This window comes from Ursus arctos, unplaced genomic scaffold (assembly GCF_023065955.2).
Source record: "Ursus arctos isolate Adak ecotype North America unplaced genomic scaffold, UrsArc2.0 scaffold_1, whole genome shotgun sequence".
NCBI classification, from domain to species: domain Eukaryota; kingdom Metazoa; phylum Chordata; class Mammalia; order Carnivora; family Ursidae; genus Ursus; species Ursus arctos.
In genome coordinates this window covers 54904431-54922611 of record NW_026622763.1, presented here as the reverse complement: position 1 = coordinate 54922611, position 18181 = coordinate 54904431, and the positions used below count along the sequence as shown (strand labels likewise).

Genomic DNA, 18181 nt, shown 5'->3' with positions numbered 1-18181 from the left:
GAGTTTTTTCCCTGTGCCTCTCTCCCTACCCAAACCCACCCCTCCCTACACATACCCACACACGCTCTCTCACAGCTTGTCGTGTTGTTTAAAACAGGTGGAAGACCTCTGTAATGATATTATGCCTTTCAATAAAAATTTTATGAGGTGTATTTGATTATAGATTAATGTGTCCCTAATAAAACGGACGGATGGAGCAGCTCGGAGGGCCTCCTCCCCCTACCACACTCACACACGCCCGCGCAGCCACACACACCCCCGACGTGAGGCGAAGCACACGCCGCGGCCCGAGGGGTGAGCTGGGGCAGCCCGGCCCGCCGACTGGGTGCTGCGGCGGCCACCGCTGGGGCTTCTGAGTGCCCTCGGAAGTGCTGGCAGGCTGTAGAGTAGGCAAAGCGGGGACAGTGGCGGCCAGGATGACTGTCTTCTCCGGGGCTGCTGGAAAGGCCCTGGAAGAGAACACGCCATAGGGCAGAACCCAAATGCAAGCGCAGGCCCGCTCCCGCCCACCGCCCCAAGCCTGCCTCAAGGAGGCCGGCGGGAACCGCGTCTCCCGGGGCCGGGCCGCTTCTTGGCGCTTGTTCTTGGACCACTGTCTTCCGAATTCTTTCTTTTCCCTCCAGAAGTAAGGCTGGGCAGCCTTGAATCTGAGGGAAATGCCCATTGTCACTCCCAAATCCATGGTACAAAGCCTTGGCAGCTCGGCTGGGCGCCGAGACAAAAGCAGCCCGGGAGCAGGCGGCAGAGGATCTATCCCTCACTCTACAAGTTGCTCAGAGCACCCGTGGAGGGATCCCAGCCCACCTCGAGCCCCGGAAAGGAAAGGGGTAAATGGCTACTTATGGCCTGATTGATTGCCTTTGCCAATGGCTTTCTGATTTTGTTCCAGAGGAGATGTCTTTGCCTGTAGCACCGGGTTTTCCTCTGAGACATGGCCCCCTGTCAACACCTAATGGCGCGCCCCACATCGCAGGGAGGAAACGGATAAGTTAAAATTGCCCTCCTTCTCCTGCCCAACCAATGGAGGTCTGGGCGAATCTACTCCAGTGTTTCCAACCTGGCATTGATTCCGAGCCTTCTCTCTCCCACCCCTAGGAAATGGCTCCCCTAAAGGGTTCTGTCTTGGAACTGGGGAAGGTTCTTCGTTTTCAGAAGGAAGTTTAAAACTCTGAATAAATACTGAATTTCCCAAAGACTCCCTGGAATGAGAACTGTAAGGCTCAGAGCCCCTGAATAGACAGTTTCATGGGGAGAAAAAGAAAAAATGAAAAGGATGTGTTTTGTGAAGCTACTTGAAGCTGGCGGAGACCTTTTGAAACCACAGCACAGCCTGAGAAAACGAATTCTTTGTCAATTCTTTCCTCTGGGGCCTCTTCTCCTTTCTCCCACGTAGGACCAGATAAGCCTGGACTCTCTCGGTGCAGGCTGGCTGGAGTTTTCCGAGCAGTGTCGGCAGCTGGAACATTGGACTTCATGGGAAGTCACGTTCATTTGCAAAGTCCCTTTCAGTCATCTTTTGTACATTTTCTTGCCTCCCAGATACAGTGGCTCCAACCAGCATTTTATAATTAAATGGAGCATTACCTGGGGGAAAATCTTTTCAGAAAATTTTAAGAAAATTTCATGTGGGCCACTAAAAGCTAATGACTGAGCATGAAATCCTTCCACAAGGAAACCAGGGCAAAGTGGGATGGGAAAACTCACCCATCCTCGGCTTCGCTGTGGCCTGGCTTGTCCTGTGCTTGGGATAGGGGTGGGAGTAAGGGAAAGGGGGGGCAGGCAGAACTGGATCCGTTGCAGTGCTAGCTGCTGGTTGTCCTTGTTCCTGCACTGGAGGCCCAGGCAGCTTCCAGGTGGGCCGGACTGGTTTCAACCTAGCCCCTGACGATGGCACGCCAGCCAGAAATCACCAAGACCCCACTGAAAGTATTAAAAAATAACACAACCAAAACCAAAGACAGGAAAACACACAAATGGGGAGCTGTGAGGGAAAAAGCAGCGTGGGCACAGTCTTACTTACCAGGCTCTGGTTAGAGGGAAACTCACACCCATCTAGAATTCAATTGTGCTACTATCTTGGGGAGGTGGGAGGGGGAGAAGACTCCTCTTCTTCCCAACTAGGAAAACAGCACATCCAGGCTGGATTATCACTCCCCCCCCCACTGCCAAATTTTAGCACCCTAGGCCTCCTCCAGCTTCTCCCATTTTCCTTCTCCTGCTATCGCCACCCCCAACTGCCCCAAACAAGCAGTTTAACAGGAAGATAATCTCACCAAAGGCTTTCATTTCCACCGTAAGGTGTATGTCCATTTCAGAAAGCAGAGGGAGCGCACTCGTTTCCAGAGTTTATTGCATTATACATGCGACCAGAACATGCACAGAAAGGACAGGTTGCTGTTGTACTCCTACCAAACCACAGATGCACCACAAGGGAAGGCTACAAGGCATAAGTCGTCAGTATTCCATCTCACCAAGGACAATTGCTAAATTCATTTGCGAAAAGATACATTGTAATGTGCTTTTTTAGTCCCCCTCCCCCCAAAGCTTGTGGGTTTTCTTAATCTTTTTTAAATATATATGTAACTTAAGTACTTTTAAGTACTGAATGTGTTCAAAACGCCATGAGATCATGGACTAACCACACACAGACCTTTTGCGTTAGGAAAAACATGAAAAAGTCACATTGCTGGACAGATGAATGAACTGATGGATGCTGTACAGTCCCAATAAGTTAAGACCCAAATGAAAATGCGCAGTAATAGTTACCCTGCATTACGATGAAAAAATAATAAATTACACGTGCTAGTTTTTTAATATATATATACTCATAGGGATTACAGATCACTTGCAGCACGAACAGAATGACCCCAAAGTCACATTCTAGCAGGAAACAAAACAAAACAAAACAAAAAAACAAAGAGCAACGAAGGTTTTGTTTCCGCCTTCCCAGTCCTCCAGCCCTGGGCCCTGGAACGCGGTGCTCCCTCTCCGATCCTGGCCTCCGACGGGCCTGGGACCTAAGAGAAGGTGAGGTTGGCGGTCAGTTCTCGGATCCGGTTCTCTCGGCTCATCTTCTTAAGTTTCATTCGGCGGTTTTGAAACCAAATCTTGACCTGCCTGTCGGTGAGGTTAACGCTCTTACTGATCTCTAGGCGGCGCTCGCGGGTGAGGTACATATTGAACAAGAACTCTTTTTCTAATTCCAGCGTTTGGTGCTTCGTGTAAGGGCACCTCTTCTTTCTGCCACTCTTTGCAGTGAGCCAATTGCTGGTTGGAGTATCAGACTTGATTTCCTCTAACAAAATTAAAGGGAGAAGAAGAAAAAAAATCAAGAATTTTTTTTTTTCTCTCAGTCTTTTCAAATGTACCCTTGGCCATGACCCCGCTGGCAGCCAGGCCGCTTTGGGAAATGCTGGTATTAAACATTACTCATATGAGGTGGGCCCTGGAAGGGATTTGTAATTGATGCCAGATTAGTTTAAATGCCCAAAATGACACGATGGGCGGGTACTCTTGCCCTAGGTGTCAGGGTTCTCTCTCTTTTTCTCTCTCAACTTTCTGACCTGCACGAAACATTCGTACAATAGTAAACTTTCAGGATCTCCCCAGCAACATTCTAAGTGGGCAGCTCATAATTGGGCTGGAGTGGAAGAAGCAAACCACAGCCGGAACAAGACTACCAACACCATTGCTGCCTCACATCCCCAAGTCTGCCACTTCTTCCCCACTTTTCCTGCCCGGGCGGAGCCCCACAACCAGGTTTATAGTGGCCCTTCTCTTTCAAAAGATAATCAAGGAAGCGAGTACACCTTCTCCGACCTGCCTGGGCATTGTTGTACCCCTCAGAATTTCTCGCATTCTCATGCCTTCTTGTCCCCACACAAAAGCATCCCCTCCTCCCAGAAATGTGGCTTCTTACTGTGGCCCACCTCTGGACACTGGGGGAGAGGCTTAGGGCTAGGGTTTCTTCTCAAATAGCCAGAACCCCTGGCTCTTTGCCCCAGCCCAGCCCTAAGGCTGACCCTGCCGGGTGGGCCCTGCAGATTCCATTCTCCCCTTCTTCAGCTTTTGCCCTCTTTGCAAATGGATTGCAAAGCTTGCGGCACTTTCCCCAGACAAAGCCAAGGTTACTTAACCCCGCAGAGGCTGGGAGCCCTGTTCCCCAGCCCAAGCGCCAACCAGCCCATTCATTTCGTTCCCAGTGCCTCCCCCAAGCTCGCAGGATGCGGGGTGCATACACTTGAACACGACCACGGTGCCTTGGACCGCCTTAAAATCATCACTGGGTGAAAGGCAAAGCTGGGACTGCAAATCTGAGCAGGAGAAAGGAGGTTCTGGGGCCGTGTTTACGAGCCGCAGGTCTCATTTGCTCTCTTTTGTTGCATTTCAGGTCTAGCTCAGGAAAAATAAACCCGGCAAGCCCTTCCTCTGCCCAGGCGCCATCAGCGTGGGGCCAGGACTAGCCAGGAGGGCCAGGACAGCCGGGGAGAAGCGGGGACCATCTCGAGACTGAGACTGCCCCTCTAAAAGCCAGAAGGAGCAGCACCTGCCAGTCGGCCCCGCCTCAGCTGCCCGAGCTTGACGCTGGGCACCCAGGCGCTCCCTCTCTGCCGGGTTCCCGGGCTGCACGCCCCGCTGGGGTGGCAACTTGCTCATACCGACCTTTGCTTTCCTTCTCCTGTACTTCGGGACTGGACACGGAGACCTCAGCCAGGCAGCTCCTTTCTTCCGGAAGGCCGCCCTTGGCCTCGGGGCTCCCCACCTGGGAGACTTTGGTGGGCTCTTGGCCGCTCACGGGCTCGTTCATCTTCTTTTCCATCTGCAGCTGGGCGGCCGAGAGCTGCGGCTTGGCCGCGCCGCGAGGGTTGAGCTGGAGCATGACTGTGGAGCTGCCTTCGGGGCTGTTATTGTACTCTTGGGTTTTCCCGGTGGCGTAGGTCTGACTCAGTCTAAAATATCCAGGGACAGGAACCTCGGGGTTCTCAACGGGACAGGACTCAGGGACCAGCCTCTGGTACGAAGGGACCTCAGCAGAAATGAGTTTGTTGCGCTTATCAGAATACATGCAGCAATTGGATTCTTCCTTAATGTTGGTGGTGAAGGAGCAAGTGGGGACTTGCTGTGTAACAGGTTGCTCTATTCGACAAGATCTGTTCGGGTCTGTCCAACTGTCTACTTGAGGTATATAAGGATGCACATTCATACCCATATTTTGGTGGTTCACTTCTCTTTTGGCCAGAGACGGGAGCAGTCCACAGGTTTGCATTCCATAGGTCCCCATGTCTGCGCTAGGTGGTGGCATGTACATGCTGGCGCTGCTCGAATAAAAACTGTCACTCCTGCAGGCACTGATCAAGGAATCTACTAAAAAAGTATTAGCAGCAGGAGAGCTGTTGGGAAAGGACATTTTGGGGAGGAATTTGAAGAAGAGAGATTGTGTCCTTTGTAGGCTGACATCTCTAGGAAAACATTCCCCGTGTAATTGTGGATGCCTCTGCCGACCACATGACAACCAAGCCAATGAGATTTGAAAATGGCCTTGAGCCGCAGCCTCCTCGCAGGTCACGTGCTCCAGAGCCCGGCCGGCCGGCCGCGTAAGCACGGACAACAGCGACATCTACTACGCGCCCGCGATAGTGCGCGCTGTAGACAACCGGTCCAGCACTCTCCGTCGCCCGCCAGCCTCCCCGGGGCTCGCTCAGCCCGCCGGCCCCACTCGCGTCCCCCGCTCCGGCCTCCGGGCCCCGCTGGCGGAAGGAAAGTCTCGGCCAGAGGGGCGTCCGGGAGGACACGCGCGGGGAGGGAAGCCAGAGTGCCGTGGCGCCAGCACACAGAAGCATTCCCCGCACACACCCAGGCAGAACGCGCCCGAGAGCCGGGGCACGGGCGGGGGGCGGGGGCCCGGCTGGTTAATTTTCTCCCGGGCAGCCTGGGAAGGTGAGTCGGATTCTCTGGGCTCTGAGACATCCCACCCCAGGGGTCCACAGTAAAGATCTCTCACGCAAAGACGTGGCCAAGTTATCGTGGGGAGCGGAGGCGAGAAGGGCCGCGAGGGCTAAGAGGCCAAGCAGCTGGCCGGCCCTGAGCCCGGAGGACTGGCCCGCCCTGGCGCTGTCCATTCTCTCCTCCAGCCCGAGGGAGATGCGGGATCCCGGCGCCTCGGCGCCCCGGTGGGCTATCCGAGCCTTCGGTTCTCTCGGAGGAACCACACCCCGACCTCTGCGGCCGGGCCGCTGGGAGCTTTCAGCCCGGAGACAATCCCTCGCCAGCAGTTGGCTATCCTCGAAAGCGTCCCTCCGGTTCCCAGCGGGAGAACTAAACCGAGGTTTCCCTCCCTACACACCCTGACAATAATGAGCAAAGAGGAAGGAAGGAAGGAAGAGAGAAAGAAGATAATTTTTTCAAGGAAAGGGGAAAACTCTAGCCCTCAGACGCCAGAAGTTTTAGAAAACTGACTGGGCCGAGTAGAAGAGAGAGAGAGAAGCAAAGGTGTCATTTGCTTCTTCTGCAAAGAAAAATATGTTTTCCTTTTATGGATTTTGTAAAAGCATTGGTTTCTGACAAGTACAAGGTACAAAAGGTTGTGGAATTTATTAATACATATTAAGAAGAATCAGGGCGATCAATAAAATTCTCATCTACATTCTTGGGCTACTTGGTAATTTTCTTGCTTCTGAAGGTTTTTAAAGAGTTATACCGGCTGTTGCCACACACGGGAAGATATTTTATTAACAAATCAATCGAGACTTTGTAAAGGATAAGATTAATAGTTAAGATTTAGCATAATGGCGTTCGCTTTATGAATTATTGAAAATTATACTATTGATTTTTCCCCTTCGCTACTAACCAAGAAGGTCAATTTTTGTTTTAACACAAATCGTCAAATATTAAAAGCTATACTTTTGTCAGAAGTTGAGTTTTATAGTTTTGGACAATTCCTAAAATTATTTGACACCGTTTTGCTTGGGTAAGGGGAGGGAGAAAAAAAAGGAGGTGAGAGAACCTTGGTCCTCTGTTTCCTTTGGTGACGGAAAGTTCTATAAAGAGGATTTGGTCTGGGGTTGTGGTCGAGCTCATTAAAGAATAACCACCATCACCACCATGGAAATTCAGAGTTTTACGAGAAACTTCTCCAACAACTTCCTTTCTTGTTCTCTGGCTGCAGGCGGGTGAGCCGCCCTTCGGAAACCCGGCCTCCGGGAAGCAGCGGGAGCTTTAACCTTGATTTCCAAAGGCTTGCCCTGGTCGAGGGGCCAGGCCAGGGCACAGGAGCTGTCCTCGGGCTTCCCAGATCCCCTTCCCTGCATCGGAGAGAGGAAAAAGGCCCCAGAAACCCTGATTGTGAACCAGTTCTCTGTCCGGAAAGGCGTCTGTGTTTTCTTCTCCCCACACTCACCCTGTCATGCGCTGGCCTTGGATTTCAGGCCCAGAGACTGAACTTGTGAGCAAATTGGGTTTCCGCCTCAGCAGAACATTTCTTTGGAGCCCAATGCTCATTAAAGCGCCTCAGCATTCTGGGGGGGAACTACGAGTCTGCTCACTCCTTTACAAAAACCTTTTCCAACAAACCCTCTGTCCCCCCTCCCCAAAAGGAATCTCCCCTGGCCTGGTGGAAACAGGCACTGAACATTATTTTCGGCCTTGGGACCACTTTGCCTGTCCCCTCGAAGTGCCCTCGCCCAAACAATAACCCCTTTTAAAAAACTCCGCGGTGGCAATGAGACAGACCTTTTAAACCTTTACGCAGCTGTTCAAATACAACATCATTGTCAGGTTAAAAGCCTGACGCCTCTAACTGCTCCGGCTGCGGGATGCCGGCGGCGAAGCCCGAGTTTAAACATTACCTTTCCGTAGGGGTGGCTGTTTTTAAGCTTGAGGATGGGTGGGGGGGGGGGCGTGAGGAAGGCAGGAAAAAAAAAATGCAACTTTCGACTCTAGTCTGCTACCGCTCCTGTTCAAAGCTAACAGCCACGGACCAGCACCCCAAAAATTGTTTTATCCGAAGGTGGAGATCATGATCCCGGCCAGTTAAGCGTGCCCAGGGCTGGACAAAGTGCCCGCTGCACGCGCTCTCGGCAGGCGCCCTGACGCCACCCTGGCGCTCCAGGACTGTCGTCCCTTTGCATCTCAGCCAAGGGAACTGCCTGGAACTCGGTTGTCCAATTCTCCCTACCCCACTCGTGAGGCAAGACTGTTCAATCTAATCGGGAATTTTATGCCCATCAAATGCCCTTTCATAATCTTTATTTATACATGAAGAAAACATTCAGGCTAAAACCCAGCAATTCCTCGCGGAGCTAGTAGGTCTTCGGTGAGCCAGCACAAGCAGGATCTGCCTTCCGAATTTGGGGGCCTTTCTGTTTCAACTCTCAGGGGCTTCAGGCTCTAAGTCACCCCCACATTAGATTTGGCCTGAAATAGTTCTCCTTCATTCACAGCAAATATGTGTATCAGCTATAATTTTGAATCTATTATCACAAAATTCTATTTTGTTCTTTCTCAAATATCTGTCTTCAGACCAGTTCCTTGAGGCCAGAGACTCCAATATTTCAGAGGGATTTTATAATAAAAATGGAGCAAAACAGAAATAATACAAGAGAATGATCTGGACCTGGGAGGATGGAAACTTTGGCTAAGACTCTAAGGCTGAGATGAAGCAAATGGGATGAAAGGGCAGTGGCTTTCAAGGCCAGCCTGCATTTTGCTTTGGAGTATTTAATGTAGCTGCACAGCCGCTGTTTTCGATCATCTTTAGATCTCAGTTGGAGCAGTTACCATTAATAATAAATCAATATTGCACGATAAAGGAGATGAATATCCATATTTGTACCAAGACATCCTTCTCCCTGGCACAGCTCTTTCCAGAGAAAAATTAATACGGTCGCTTTAGCAAGAAATTAGCATTTGTAATCAAGAAGCGGCTTGCATCTGCGCTCTTCTGTCACCAGGAAGAACAGTGACTCTGGGCCTGAGTAGACCTGGGGACTCCTAGGTTCACTCTGAATTTGGGCCCTGAGTGGCCTCAGGGCTGTGCCATTCTTTGGGGGCAGAGCGGATGGAGACAAATTTTAAAGGCTGCTTCCCCAGGGAACCCCTCCGGGTTGCACTGTGCACCTTCCAGCCAATGTGAAAAGAAATCAGGGGACAAATGGGCAGGCTGTGGAAGCCACCACCAACTCAATGAAGAGTCTGTGGAGACTGTGCAAAAGGGCTGGCGGCCGGGGAGCCTCTTTCCGTTACAGACACAAAAGACTCCTACTTGGCGCACTTTCCCTCCACTTCAGCATCTGAGATCTCGGTGACTCAAGATACATGGCCACACTCCACGAGCCCTACAGGCTCTGAACAACCAGGAGGGGTCGGATCTGCAGCCCCCAGAAGTCCTGGTCCAATCCTTTGCCCTTTCTTAGGCCCATCTTGGGCGCTGCTGGTAGGAAAGGAACTGCAGACTGCTGAGCACCCGTTGTCTGAGGAAGGCTGCCAGCCAAGGCCAAGGGGCCCGGAAAGGCCACATGCACCCCTGCTGGAGCCGCCTAAAGAGCAACACAACGACATTTGGGGAGGAGGGTTCTCTCCCCACCTGGACTGACACCCAGGTTAGGCTCTGAGAAATGTCGCTTCACAATAGCTAAGCAGGACCGGCAGTCAGACAGGCGGGAGCCGGGGGTGCCCGTGGGGAACACCTATGCCTCTGGCAGGCGCCTCACTGGGGGGCTTACGGCGCCCCAGCCTCCTTTGAAGCTGATGCCAGCTCCCAGGGGTGGACCCAGGGTCTTTGGTCCAGGCTTTGGAGAAAGGAGACAGAGACAGCCGAGCTGAGGAGGCCAGCACTAATTCTGGGGGCTGCAGGAGCTTCACAATGAACTTCGGGAAAGAAGGAACAGTCACCCTCCCTTAGAATAGACCATGCATGTCCTGGAGCCCTCCCTTTTGGACAGAGGATAGCGACACAGGCCCTCCCCAAAGTCAGGGGCTTTTCAAAACGGGGGTGGGGGACTAGGAGGGCATGCAGCAAGAAGACTGCTTCCAAGAGCTGGTGCAAAAATCAAACTCCATGCTCAAGGCCAGCAGGCGGCTGCGAAGAGTGTCCAGGGTTCCGTCAAACGCAAAGCTCGTTTGCTTCAAATGCAATCCCCATTCTATGCCGCCTTGCCTCGTAGTATAAATGTTTCCCTGGACAGCCTGCGGCTTCCCGCAGCCGCATCAGCCCAGCCTGGCCCAGACGCCGCAACTCATAGTTCCACTTGCACTTCTCGCTACCAGTAGCCCTGGGTGCCGGGCATGGCCTGGTTGGAGGGCATTCCCTCGCCCAGAACGAGCCCCTCAGTCCCAACGCGTCTCATTTTCTCTGAGACCACATTCAGCTAAGTTGCCGGCGCCCCGATCTGTCTTAAACAAAAGCCTTTTAATCATCCCAGGCGGTCGGAGAGCGTACAAGGCGGACGCTGTTTTTGGGAGGAGTTGATCCTGCCCTCTTATCGGTCTCCGTACTCAAACCAACAAGAAAATTAATTTCTCTAATTTAATTAACTCTCAGTGGCATGACCTATTTTGAAATGTACATATTTGTCTTTAAAAAATCTCTCCTTGACACCACCAGGTTATGCCAAGGTATTCTTTGCAACAGCGTTATCTTTCAGGAGACAACGATTATCTGTTTCAGGAATCTGGGTAGCTCCGTTTTCTCTGTCTTTATGCAACTTTCCACACCTCGTGGCTGCTTAGAACAAACAAACAGCAAACAAATACCTTAGTGGCCGCCTGTTTCTAACGGGCTGAGATTGTCTATTAGAATCAGTATTGGAAAGATACGGTACTGTGGCCTCAGCGCCAAACGCGGCTTCTGGAACGTGAGCACGCCCCCGTGTGGCTCTCCAAGGCCATGCAAACGGGAAATGGTATCCTTAGGCTCGGCTTACCTAAGGTGGTGGACACACAAGCTTGCTACATTTAGATGCAGTTAAAAAAAAAAAAAAAAGATAGATGGAGAGAGAAAGAAATAAAACAGTTTTAAGCTCCTGCAATGATCATACTACTAGGGCACTGACATTTTAACAGACACCCAGAATTCCACACAAAGGAATCCCCTTCCGGACGAAATTATTCAATTGTAGGCTTTGTTTCTCTTGCAATTTTCACCAACGGTTGAGGGACACTTTGGAAAACAATATAAATATTTTTAGTTTTGTTCCATATCATAGAAAGTACAATAACTTAACTGGCGGTACAACAGTTGTTTTTTTTTTTTTCAAATATAGCAAAGGTGTAAATCTGACTAAAGCTTCCTCTTTCAAATGCCTGCTTTGAAAGCTGTGGTTCTTCATTAGAGCAAAGGGGACTGCTGTCTATGACCCCCCAAAAAAACCCACCTCACTATATACTAGCTGTATTAAAAAACATGCTGGTAGACACTTAAATCTAACCAGTATTTTAAAAAGAAGTTAACTGCTATTGAATTACACAAATGTTTGAAGGGAAATTAAAGTTATTGATCCTGAAATTAGGCATTTGCTTAGATTTATGGTGAGCCTCTGATATGATGCTGTGTGGTCATAAATGTATGTGGGGGTCTGGATGTGTGTAAGCATGTGTGTGTGAGTGGGTGGCGGCTGAATATCACAGAAGAACCTTAAGGCGCCTAATTATTCAGAAAGGTTAAAGGTGATGACCTTGACATTTTGGAAGTTCAAAGGCATACACTTATGCACTTATGTTTTTCCTCCCGCCCCACCACCAAACTTTGGCAATTAAAAAAATTGTGTATTTGGAAATGCATACCCCCTCTGAAGGTGCATGGGGTACTGTACATCTTATGGATTTGTTTTTCTTTACTTTGGGCTTAGGAGAGGTTAAGAGTCATGATTCACTTTACTTTTTTCAGAGAAAGAGATGCTTTTCTCACTCCTACAGTTTATTGCACATTGCGGAAATCTCTTTTGGGCCCACCAGAAGGTGTATAATATAACCCAATTAAGCTGTTTAGAACTTTGGCTTTTATGGTGTTGTCTAGACAGTTCAAGGTTTTGTAAACAGCCTGGCCTGGCCCTGCAACATAAAGTGCAGTTCAGCCCCCACCACATTCTTTAACTTGCAGCGATAAATGCAATGAGAAGTGGGTCTGCAGCCTCAGGCCCTATTCCAGCGAGAGGTCTTACCTTCTCTACCCTATGCCTGCTGTGACATTAGCAAGGATCCCAAGCCCTCTCCACCACTGGTAACTTCCTTTTAGCAAACTATTTTTTTTTCAATGAAGGTTTCTGATTTTGATTTCTTTTTTTAAGGGACCCTGGCTCCTTGACACCTTGTTAAGAGTACATTTAGATTTTCTAACAACTTTTTTTAAATGGTTTTTGTCTTTTCAGAAATTCCAAGTTCACTAAACTGGGAATGGGGGGAGGAGACTTCCTTCTTAGGTTCCTGCTGCCCCAGCCTCATTGCCTGGAGAAAGCAGCACCAGAATGGCTGGGTCACATCCTCAATTCAGAAATTCATCCCTAAAGTGATTTTAAAACCAGGGTAGCCTAGACAGGGTGGGAGAGAGCTACTCTTATTTCAGTGGGATTAAAAAGAATTTCACTTGATTTTCATTTGCATATGGGAGAAGGTTCTGGCCACTAAAATCCCCTAATCAGACACTAAACTTCTTTAAAGAGGAAAAAAATCATATAGTGTGTTGAAGCTGTAACCTCCATTTTACCAGAAACCATTTATTCACACAAAACACAGTGACTTATGCCTCAATAGGACAGACCGACAGACCGAAGATACATTTCCCAGAGTTTAAATAATCTGCATTCACCAAGGGGGATGGTCGGGTCCCTTAAACTCAGAACAAAAACAAGAGCCTTCCAGCCCCGCGGCCTAACTCTCTACAGATCCCACAGCGTCCCCACGGGGACTGGAGAGAGGGAGGGAGAACAACAGCACATTGGCGGTAAAATTGTAAAGGGACGTTTTCATTTACCATTTTCCCCTTATTAGGATCCATTCGGCCAAGTCCCCGGCCTCGTCCGCAGGCAGCAGTGGTCGCTGGGAGGTCCCGAGTTGACCGTGGGAAGGAATCGTGGTGTTCCACAGAGAAGAGGCGTCATTAAACCCAAGGACATTGGGCCTGCCGAGGGCAGGCTGGTGGGGAAGTGGGTGGGCGAGTGGGGCTCGGGAAGAGGGGTGCTTCCTGGAGCTCTCAAAATAAGGGGTTTCCAGTGAAATATTGCAGACGGTCTCTGTTCAGTTTCTTTTCTTTCATTCTGCGATTCTGGAACCAGATTTTGACTTGCCGGTCAGTGAGGTTGAGCATCCGAGAGAGTTGGAGTCTTTTCTCTTTGTTTATGTACACGTTAAAGAAAAACTCGCGTTCCAGTTCGCGGATCTGGTACTTGGTGTAGGGACAGCGCTTTTTCCGGGACCGCTGGGGGGCCACTGCAAGGCAAAGAAACCAAGAGGTGAGAGAGACCGCTGGCTGTCCACCCCCGCCCGCCCGCCGGCCCAGGCCCGCGCGAGGGCCAGGCCTCGGCCCGTTGGGGACGTCCCCCGCCGCCACTGAAAGGCCCTGCCTGCGTCGTGGGAGATGATATATGGGCGGGCACAGGAGAGAGTGTGGGTGTGGGCCTGTGTTCACGCCCGGACACACACACACACACACACACACACACACACACACACACACTGGCACGGAGGTGGAGAAGCAGAGGGCAAGGCCGGCTCTGAGTTGGAACCCGAAGGGAGAGAAACACGAGCGCGCCCAGGCATCTGCTCTACTCCAGCCAGCAGCGCGCGTCAGCCAGAGGCTTGGATAAAGTCCAGTTCAAGGATGTCCCCACCCCACCCCCCTTAAAAGCAGGAGGCTCGAGTGTCCACACTCACAAAGTGGCTTGAAATCTACCCCCCCACACTCCATGGTCTCTAGCACCACCCCCCCCCCCAAACTGGGGAAAAGCTCTCTGCAGCGATTAATGTCCCCTTCGAAGTCTACCTTAAGCCCACCTAAATTGGTTTCCTATCGTAAACACACTTTACAACGGCCCGGGAAATCTTATAGGATGTATAAACCCCTTCGAACGCTTATAAAGTAGCACATAAAACGGCGCAAGCAGAGGGAGGCCCCCGCCGCCCCCCCGCGCCCGCGGCCCCCCGGCCCAGCCGCCCACCCCGCACCGGGTGCCTACCTGTGCCGCCACTCTTCTCAGCCCCCGCCTCCCCCGGGGGGCCCTCGCCATCGCCGCCGCCGCCTTCTGCCGCTCCCTTGGGCTCCGAGCCGGGGGTCGCCTTGGCGCAGGGACTTCCCCCGCCGCCACCGGCCCCCGTCTTGGGGTCGCCCTTGTCGGCAGCGCCCTCGGGCTGCGGCGGCGCAGGAGGTGGAGGGGGCTGCGGCCCGGCGAACTGGGGCCCGGGCGCAGCCTCGTAGAACTGATCGAAACCCTGCGGCAGGATGCCGTTTCGGCCCACGGCGCTGTAGAAGTTGGAGGCGGCGCCCGCGGGGCCGTGTGGCGGCCCCGGCGCGGCGCACACCGGCTCTGGCGCCTTGAAGAGCACGTCTGGCCGGCGGCCCGCGGGAGGGAGCAGCTCGCGCTGCATGGCCGCCTCCTCAGCCGCTGCCGCCGCTGCCGCCGCCGCCGCGGCTGCCGCGTAGTAGGGAGCGTAGCCCCCGGCGCCGCCGCCGCCGCCCCCGCCGGGGCCGCCCCCGCCGCCGCCGCCCCCAGCGCCGCCGCCGCTGCCGCCGCGGTATGGCCACTTGGCGCGCTCCAGGCCGTAGTCGCGGAAGGCCACTTCGCGCACGGGCTGGACGTGCGGCGCCAGGTTGGAAGAGTAGGGGAAAGTCATCTGGCAGGACGACGGTTGCGATAGGAACGACGGCTTGCTGGCGAAGTCCGACGGGGCCACATAGTACGCGCAGCCGGGCAGGTACATGCTGGCTGCGCTCGGGCCGCACTCATCAAAGTCGTTCATGGCTCCGCGGCGTGCGCGCCGGCGAGCCCCGGGCCGCTCCCCGCGCCGCCAACCTGAGCCATCGATTGCACAAGAGGCTTGGGCCAGGATCAACTAAGCAAAAATCCCCACCGGGCGCTGACGTGCAATTCATCTTGATTGATTCTGGTGGTAATTATGTCACGTGACGCCATGGAGAGAAATGTCCTTATATCTATATCAGCTCTCGCCAACACGCCCCGGGACGGCTCCTGGCGCCGAGACACGCGCGCGCTGGGGGCGGATCAGTCTTCCTCTCCAGCCAGCACTCCCCGGGCGCTCCCTGACCAGGCTGAGCCGCAGGCCGGTCACCTGTGCGCCGCCGGCGGCTGCCACTGCTGGGTGCATCTGCCGCCGCCCGGCTGGGCCGCCCGCCCGCGCCCGCCCGCGCCGCTTTAAGTACGCGGACCGAAGCCGGCGGGGAGGAGGAGGGAGGGGGAGGAAGGGGGAGGAAGGGGGAAGGGAAAGAAGCGGAGAGCGGAGGGGGGAGCCCCAGCCCGGGGCACAGGGGACTAGGTGTGAGGTTGTGAGGTTCCCACCCCCCACACCCCTTCCTGCAGCCGCTCCCTCCCCCGCGACGCCGCCACCCTCTGCAGCTTGCCGGTCAGGAGCTTGTTGCTTCTTGCTCCAGGGGCGTAATTGCGCCACTCTCGGGGCACGCGGAGCCCTGATTTACATATTTCTCAGCCCTGCGCGTTCATCGCAGAATAACTTGGCTCTCTCCACTCTTGACCCCGGGAGTGCGAGTGCCAGCCTCGGAAAAAAAAACCACACCAAAACCCTACCAGGAGCTCACCCAGGCCAGGGCCTCGGTGCCCACTCGGATCTCTCGCCCTCTCTCCTCCTCTATTCTGTCTCCCTTTCTCCTTCCTCGTCTCCCTTCAGTCTTCTCACTTCTTTCTCTCCTGTCCTCTCTTTTCCCACTCCCTTCACTTGTTCCCTCCTGCTTTCGTCCTTACTTTCCTCGTTTCCTCTCCTCTCTGTCCCCTGATCCTATCTCTTCCTTTCCCCTAGCTGTGTGTCACCATCTCTGTGCTCTCCCTGTCGCCTCTCTGCCTTTGCTCTCCCAATGCTAAAGCAAGGAGGAAGTTCAGGCAGCGGAGACGCCCGTGGCCCTCTAGAAGCTGGGGGGTCTGGTGAACAAAAGGATCTGGAGTCCTACTCTAAAGGTGCCTGGCCTCCCACTCCCCACCAAACGGAGACAAACCACGGGCGCCTCTACCCTCCTCACCCTCTCTGCTTTTTGGCCTGGACTAGGACCAGTCCGCCTCACAACCAGCCCCTTCCCTGCGTCGGAGACCCGCCAAGGCCTATGCATCCACGCCGCCCGGTTTCCCCCAGGCTCCTGCGGTGCCCTTGGGCCGGCATGGTCACTGCGGGGGAAGCCCCCTGGAGGTCCGTTGGCTCTGGGGAGGGAGGCGGAATGCTCTCAGCAGCTTTTCCCTCCTTGCTTGAGCCTCTCTGCAGCACTTGGCCCTGAGAGCCCCCCCATCCATTTGCCCCAAGACCTCACTTTCCTCCACGGCGGCCGGGTCCCTTTTCCTAGTCCGGGGGTCCAGGCGAGGCCTGGCCTCCAGGAGAGCCAGCGTTTTCCAAAGGTAAAATCGGTCTCTCACAAAGAAGCTCCCCAAACCCAAATCCCAGAACCGAGGGCAGGAAGTTGCCCCTCTCCCCAAGATTCTTCAGCCCAGGCAATCCCAGCACTGGGTTCTGGGCCTCTGCCCTACGCCCAGGGCAGGCGGTGCAGGCTGTGAAGCTGGTTCCCTCCCTGGCCCCGGCCGCCGCAGTGCCCGTGTGGCGAGCTCTGCCCACCATGCCGACAGACAGAGAAAAGGCGGGTGATCGGAACTCATATCTATTTTCTGGCCGTTGTCCCCCCCTTTCTCTTTTTCTCCTCCCTCCTTTTCTCCCTCCCACTCTTCTTCCTCCGCCCCCCTCCCACCTCTGCTTTCCTCCGTACACTGCGCAAACAGGTCTGTGGCGACTGGAGGGCAAGGAGGCTCCCTCCGCCCCAGAACTGCCCATCGTTTTGTGCACCCTCCTCCCAGCTGGCACCCTCGTCCAGATTCCAGCTCGCCCCTTTCTCCTCGGTCCATTCCGCCAGCACACTTATCTGCCTCCCATCTCCATCGCCCCCCACCCCAGCCTCTCCCTTTCGGGCTTGTGGTCGACGCCCCTGGATCTCTCTCCTAAAATGGCTCCCCGGACACTGCACACTGGCCCTGCGGCAGCTCAGGACCCAGGGCAGCGGCTGCAGGGACCCCCCCCCCCCCCAGCCGGGTCTTTATGTGTCTGGGAGTGCGCAAAATTTTCGCACCTTCTCTTTGCAGGGGGTGGGGCGCAGGCAGCCCGCTGCCCCCAAAGCCGAGCCTGCTGACCGCTGAAGAGGGAAATGGGGAGGACGGAACCATTCAAGTTCAACGACATGGCGCTGGCGGCTCGGGCTGGAGCCGCGCTTTGGCGGGGGAGGGTGCGCCATCTGCAGCGGCGCGCTGGTGCATAGGGGAAGGGGCAGCGGACCCCTCTCTGAGCGTTAGCGCGGATCCCCGCCCCCACACCCAACCTTGGGCTTTCATTTTGGGCCCAGCCCGCTTCGGCCTTTTGCCCCCGCTCCCTCCTGGATCCTCACCCCAAAACCTAAGGAAAACCGCAGCCTCCTGACCCGCGGGTCCCGCGAGAACCTACCATGAAGACTCCAGCGTTGTGGCCTTGTCCTTGCCGGCGCGGCCCCACTCGAAGCACAAGGAGCGCATCCGACTCTTCCGGCACATCCAGCTGCTCCGCGAGTGGTAGCTTTCCGCGCAGCGCCCAGACGCGATGCGGTAATTTTGAGCCACCCAAGATAAGACACTAACTTGACCTTAACTTTGTCAGGGCGCCCCTGGTATCTGGAGAACGTGAACAGACACTGTCTGGCAGCCCTCGTAAAAGCTGACTGGGGAAGGGATTCTGAGTCATTTCATTTATTGCCACTACAGTTCTGCAAGAAAGCTTTTCCTCCCTGCCAAACTTTAATTATTTATGCTCTTTTAGGAAACGAAAGAAGAGGAGAAACGCGGGGGAAAACACCCAGAGCCAGTCCCTTCCCTGCAGAGCCTTCGGAAAGGGCTACCTAAGTCAAGTGGCTGGAGAACAAAAATGTGGGGAGATCACCTTTGTCCAAGGACGGTCGGACAGGCGCTGTGCACCCCCCTCCCCACGAAGGGGGGGTGATTGC

The 18181-nt window shown here is 53.9% G+C and overlaps 2 protein-coding genes across 3 annotated transcripts; both read right to left on the bottom strand.

Annotated features, from left to right (window-relative positions):
- Positions 1 to 2338: 2338 nt before the first annotated feature.
- On the bottom strand, positions 2339 to 5663 carry HOXD10 (homeobox D10). Its single transcript, XM_026492500.4, has 2 exons — positions 4663 to 5663; positions 2339 to 3295 (listed from the first exon to the last, which is right to left on the bottom strand). Exons 1-2 carry the CDS (start codon positions 5615 to 5617, stop codon positions 3018 to 3020), a joined length of 1233 nt encoding a protein of 410 aa, XP_026348285.4. The 5' UTR covers positions 5618 to 5663; the 3' UTR covers positions 2339 to 3017.
- HOXD11 (homeobox D11) lies at positions 3210 to 15319 on the bottom strand. Of its 2 annotated transcripts, XR_008961519.1 has the most exons (3): positions 14166 to 15319; positions 12965 to 13419; positions 3210 to 3295 (listed from the first exon to the last, which is right to left on the bottom strand). XR_008961519.1 is itself a non-coding variant. In XM_026492502.4 (2 exons), exons 1-2 carry the CDS (start codon positions 14944 to 14946, stop codon positions 13184 to 13186), a joined length of 1017 nt encoding a protein of 338 aa, XP_026348287.1. In that variant the 5' UTR covers positions 14947 to 15319; the 3' UTR covers positions 12500 to 13183. The 2 variants fall into 2 exon arrangements, 1 of the variants encoding a protein (XP_026348287.1); XM_026492502.4 differs by lacking the exon at positions 3210 to 3295 and having other exon boundaries at positions 12500 to 13419.
- Positions 15320 to 18181: the final 2862 nt, after the last annotated feature.